The sequence below is a fragment of the Arachis ipaensis genome, chromosome B02 (assembly GCF_000816755.2).
Source record: "Arachis ipaensis cultivar K30076 chromosome B02, Araip1.1, whole genome shotgun sequence".
NCBI classification, from domain to species: Eukaryota; Viridiplantae; Streptophyta; class Magnoliopsida; order Fabales; family Fabaceae; genus Arachis; species Arachis ipaensis.
In genome coordinates this window covers 80,275,240-80,280,936 of record NC_029786.2, presented here as the reverse complement: position 1 = coordinate 80,280,936, position 5,697 = coordinate 80,275,240, and the positions used below count along the sequence as shown (strand labels likewise).

Here is a 5,697-nt window from a genome sequence, read left to right as displayed (position 1 = left end):
GATGAGAAGTAAAATTAAAAGTTAGAGTGAAGTTGTTGTTGTTTATGGCTGTGATAGTGGAGACGGAGGAAGATGATGTTGACAGTTGGTGATGGTGGCGGTGATGATGGTGTTGGTGGAGGAGGTGGTAAAATTGATGAAAAGAATAAAGAGAGGGTTGAAATTTGTTGAAAGGGGTATTGAAATTAGGATTAGGAAAATGGTAATTTGGGGTTTTTAGGTATTGAGATTAGGATTTTTAGGCAATGGAGGTGTTTGAGATTTGAGAAAGAAGAGAGGAGGGGTTGAAGATAATGGTGGACGTAATTCTGGAATTTTATTAAAAAGTCAACATAGATTTAGGATTTGGACACTTTTGTCTTACGAAATCTATCTTTGATGGATACAACATTAGTTTTCTTCTTTAATTGATACTTTTGTCAATGTTCGTAAAGTTCATGAGTACAAATGGTTGTTTTTCCAATATAATAAAAAATAAAAAAAATAGTTAGCTGCCAAACGACGTCGTTTGACTTCACTGTGCGCCTATATTAATTGCACTTTCCCTTTGTTCTAAGAAAGCAGCCAAAGAGAGCATACTAGTCTTTGTCTCAATCAAGCGCACAATGAAATGAAAAAAAAAATAGAAAAGTTGTTTGAAGCGCATGATGCAATAAAACAAAACCATTTTATAATAGCTCTTTCTTTCTTTAAAAACATCACATGGGAATCTTCATAAAAATTCATTGCACAATCATCATTACCTTCACCATTACTGTTCTTGTTCTTCATTAATCTAATCTCCTTTTGGGCCTTTTACTATTCCTACTTAAATTCTCAACTATTAACCACCAACCTCCTCCTAAATCCAATTTGTTCTTATTATCTTTTGTCGTTTAGCAACGAAGAATAGTGTTCAGCGTTTTGGAAATTGAAATTAGAATTTGCGAGCTTATAATTGTTCATTTTAAGCATGATCTTGAGTTTCTGTTGTTTTTTTGTATTTTTCTTCAAGTTATTCTATCATCACCTGCTTTGAGGTTTGATCTTGAACCCTTTCAGCTTTTGAATTGAGATATTTTGGTGTATGGAAATTTTGGATTTTGCTTGGGGTGTGTTGTTTTTGTGATGGTGAAATGCTTCTTCTTGAAGGGGAAACTCGGGTTTTGAGTTCATAAAGGGGGAGAACATGGATTTGCATGAATCTCATTCTTGGACCCTTGGAGGTCTGATTGGAGCATTTATTGACCTTGTTATAGCTTACTTCTTGCTATGTGGGTCAGCTTTTGCTTTCTTTGCCTCCAAATTCTTCTGGTTTTTCGGGCTCTTTATGCCATGCCCCTGCAAGGGTAGTTTTGGGTATATGAACAGCACTTTCTGTGTTCACAAACTGTTATTTGAGTGGCCTTCAACAAAGATATGCTCAATTCAAGTGATGGCAGTGAATAGGTTCCCTTTTGATCTTGTTAGGGTGAAGGGGCATTCATGTGGCAATAATAGGGATGTTGTTGAGTTGGAGGATGAGGCTTCTTGTAGTTCGTGTTCGGGGCCTCGTTTGCTTCCTTTGGTTGAGAATGAAAATGGTTATGATGCTAAGGGGAAGAGGGTTATGAGCTTGAAAAGAAGATCCGGAATTCGGCGTCGCCGGAGGGCTAATAATTATGGTTCTGGGAAGTTGACTTTGGTTAGTGGTTCTGATAGTATGCAGTCTAATGTTGCTTCTACTTCGCTCTTGCCTTGTGACGATGGGATTGCAGGAAAAACCAATGAAAAGATAAATCCTGATCCAAGGAAAGAAGTTGCTCTACTTGGTAAGTGAGAAGTTATCTGTACAAATTGTGGTTCATACAACGATTTCAGTTGAAGTTACAGGTTATTCCTGTGAAGGTTGGAGGCTTATTAAGATATGCAACACTTATCTTTCATATATTTGTGCTATTTATGGTTCTTGCTTGATTTTGTTGATAAATGATATTCATATGCTTCAGACATGGTAACTAGATGGAATCACTTAATATAGAAAATGTGACATTGGACTTTTACATTCTTGTTGAGCAATCTCTTATATAATTGTTATTCTCTGCATGCTGAATATTGGCTTTTAACTACTTGTTCATCTGTCGTCCTTGCTATTTAGGTGTTGATGATGTTCAAACTGGCCATGATTTGGATGTAAAGACATGTGATAGTTATGAATTTAATGGATCAATGGTGGATAGTCCAGGCCAAGACAAATGTTCTTCTTTGTTGGAAAATTACATCAATAGCGTGCGAGACGCAGTCCAGGTTCATGGGAATGGAGAAGAACAGATCAAGATTTTGGAAGACGCACTAGAAGAAGAGAAAGCTGCCTATGCTGCACTATACCTAGAGCTAGAGAAGGAGAGAGCTGCAGCCGCTACTGCTGCTGATGAAGCCATGGCTATGATATCTCGTTTGCAGGAGGAGAAGGCATCAATGGAAATGGAAATGAGGCAATACCAGAGGATGATAGAAGAACGATTCACTTACGATGAAGAGGAGATGATTATTCTGCAAGAGATCCTCATAAGGAGGGAAAGGGAGAATCACTTTCTGGAAAAGGAGCTCGAAGCTTATAAGCAGATGGGTTTGAGAGGAAGTGACAGGTCAAATAATGGCAAGCCAAGGGTGTTATCGGATGAATGGGAACAAGCACTTCCTATTATGCTCGAAACACATGAAGAGGTACTGCAGAATGAATGCACTATATCAGTCAAGAAAGATGAACCCTCAAATATTTCCTCGGATTACATGTTAGCTCCAACTTGTATCGGCATGGAAGGTGGAGAACTGCGGGCAAAAGACATAGAACATGATACTGAGCCAGATGTTCTTGATGTCCATGTTGTTGATGACAACATAGAACTTAGGGAACAGGAAAATAAAACAAATAATAATATAGTGAGTAAGTGTCCTAGGACAGGCAATGATTCAGGAAGGGATTCTTCATGTGTAAACAACAATGAAAAGCTGAAGATTGACACGGAGATCGAGAAGCTCGGAGAAAGGCTGAAGATGATACAGCATGAGAAAGGAAAATTGTATATCTTTGCAGAGAATGGAGAAAGTGAAAGGGTTCAGTCGAATCTTTTAGAGGAGATATCAGGCCAGATTCTACAGACTAAAGAATTGAGAAACATTGCTCGTGGAGCTTCCTTGCCTCCTTCATCTGTTAAGGTATAATTTGAGACTTCTTACCTACTTGCCACTTAAATTTTAACAAAGTAATTGTCTTTGAAATTATGTTTTTTGCTGCAACTGTTTATTCACATGTGATTATTTACTGTTTCTACAAGCTAGAACATATAAGACAAGCAATTCGAATCTGGTTCTTAGATTAGTGGAGACAAAATTGCACCTTCCTCTACACATCTTGAACTGTATTTATATGTGCATAGCTTGTATCCAAACCTTTGTCTCTGTTTCCAAACCCACTGTCGTTAAGAGCTGTGGTATGAGAAAAGTTGAAAATATATTTTCTTGTGCAACACTTCATATATCCTTAAATAGATATCGGCTGCTGCTAGTTCAATAATTTAGGATACTGAAATTCCTGGTGTATTCAATTTTTTGCATTTGTTATTCCAAGATACCACAGCACATCTATTTTCTTATTGAAAGAATAAGGCCTGAAGTACACTTTTCACTCCTAAAATGTTTCAAATTTTTCGACTTTATGCCTAACATTTAAATTATCTCTATTTTACGTATAACATTTCCAAATGTTGTCAGATCTACCTTTTAGCCAATTGTCACATCAACTTCTGCCATTGGTTATATGGGTACATCTGACAACAATTTGAAACGTTAGGTGTAAAATTAAGGCAATTTAGAAGCTTCAAGTCTAAAATTGTGACAATTTACAAGTTATTGAAAGTGTATTCTGTGAAAAAACAAGTATTACTGTTTCTCATTGCTATCTTGCTTGGTGACTGGTGCTTACTATATACCCCCTTATGTTTTCAGGTGAGCTTGAGGAAAAGACGCTGCCAAAGTGCTTCTTGGGAATCTAGTGAAAGTTCATGAGTTCTGTGCCTATGGCACTCTGGAAATTGTAAATGGCAACCAACTTCGGTAGCTACTTTGGTATTCATTATTCATCACTAGCACGTAGTATTCCATGTTATGTTTTAGGGTGTAAATAAACTTTATCATAGCCCCAATAAAGCTCAAAATGTAGTTAAAATAAGCAGTTTTTAAGCCTTAGTACAAGTCATTTCCCCCACCCTTTGCGTTTGTTGTTTGCCTTGGTGGGATATGATCTGTAATCATATTTTTCTTGTGATCATTAGTTTGATCTTCCGTTCTTTGTTGATGTAGCTTTTGAGGTATTATTATTATTATCATGTCTATAAAGCATAGAGGACAACTTGTGAATGTAATTATTTGTTTTTTCAGTTTCTTATTGTATTAATATGATTGCTTGTATAGTGTGCATGCGTGTATTTTGGGTTTTGTGCTTTTTGAAAGTTTAAGTCCTGAGGTTTTTATAAATTAAAGCATGCTATGATTGAATTCATATGAGCATGATTGTTCAGCGAATTTAGAATCAACCAAATTTATTATTCAGATTATACACATTAAAAATATAGAATCAGTGGCCGACGCCTCAGATTGGTTTCCAAGTTTGCGTTATTGCAAAAACGCTGCAGGAGTAGCTCCACCTAAGCCCGAAAGAAATATAAATGTAAAAGATAGTTATTTTTACTAATATGACGTTATATAATTGGATGCACTTTTAAAACAAATTTACACTGACAGTGCATCAAAATTAAATTTATTTTATAAAATAATTATAATTTAAAATGTTTTTTACTGCAGATTATGACCAGCCGACTAAGTTCCCGGAAGGATCAAAATTTTTCTCTTGCAAGAAGGGTTACTTTAACGCAATCTACGCTAGCTATCATTCCTTCTTATTTAATGTAAACCATGAAGATTTCGCTAAGTGTTTGTAATAAATTGATGACATTTGTAGAAATTTCATATGGAAAAAATATTTTGATGGTAAGAAGCCTAATCTCTTTAGTTGGGAGAAAATTTGTCTACTAAAGATTAGGGAGGACTAGGCTTTAGACCAGTCAGAACTCTAAATAATGCTTGCATGATGAAACCAGCTTGAAAAATGATTCACCATTCAGATATTCTATAGGTACAGGTCTTACGGAGCAAATATAGATGCGTGAATAATCAAATTCTAATAATTAACAAGCCTCAATCTTGTTCTAATGTATGGAAAGGTATCTGTCAGTTTTGAGCAACCTTTGCGAAAAATTTCATTTGGAGGCTGGGTGCTGAAAATCAGGTGAATATGTGGACTAACCATTGGATACCTGGTGTGCAGAGACTAGCTGAACTTGTTCTCGAATTTCTTATAGAAAAGCGAATGGAGGACAAAGTGGTAGAATATGTGGTTGACTCAAACTGAAATTTTAATCTCCTTGATAATTTTCTAAATGAAGATTGGTTCCTATCTTGGCTGCAATTAAACCACGAGAGATCATATGGGAGAGGACCAAATTGCTTGGTTACACTCAGCTATAGATTTTTTTTTTTACCATTAAGTCAGCTTGTTTGATTTATTTGGAAGCTGTGGATCAGATGTGCTTTTCACGAAGATCTGGAAATTGCAAATCCCATAACGACTTCGTGCATTTTGTTGGCTAGTAGCAAACAATGCTCTTTTCACAAATGAAC

The 5,697-nt window shown here is 36.1% G+C and overlaps 1 protein-coding gene across 1 annotated transcript; it reads left to right on the top strand.

Moving 5' to 3' along the window:
* LOC107625521 (probable myosin-binding protein 6) lies at positions 562 to 4,430 on the top strand. The gene is made up of 3 exons (XM_016328169.2): positions 562 to 1,790; positions 2,117 to 3,177; positions 3,967 to 4,430. The coding sequence occupies exons 1-3, from the start codon at positions 1,169 to 1,171 to the stop codon at positions 4,024 to 4,026; spliced, it is 1,743 nt and encodes a 580-aa protein (XP_016183655.1). The 5' UTR covers positions 562 to 1,168; the 3' UTR covers positions 4,027 to 4,430.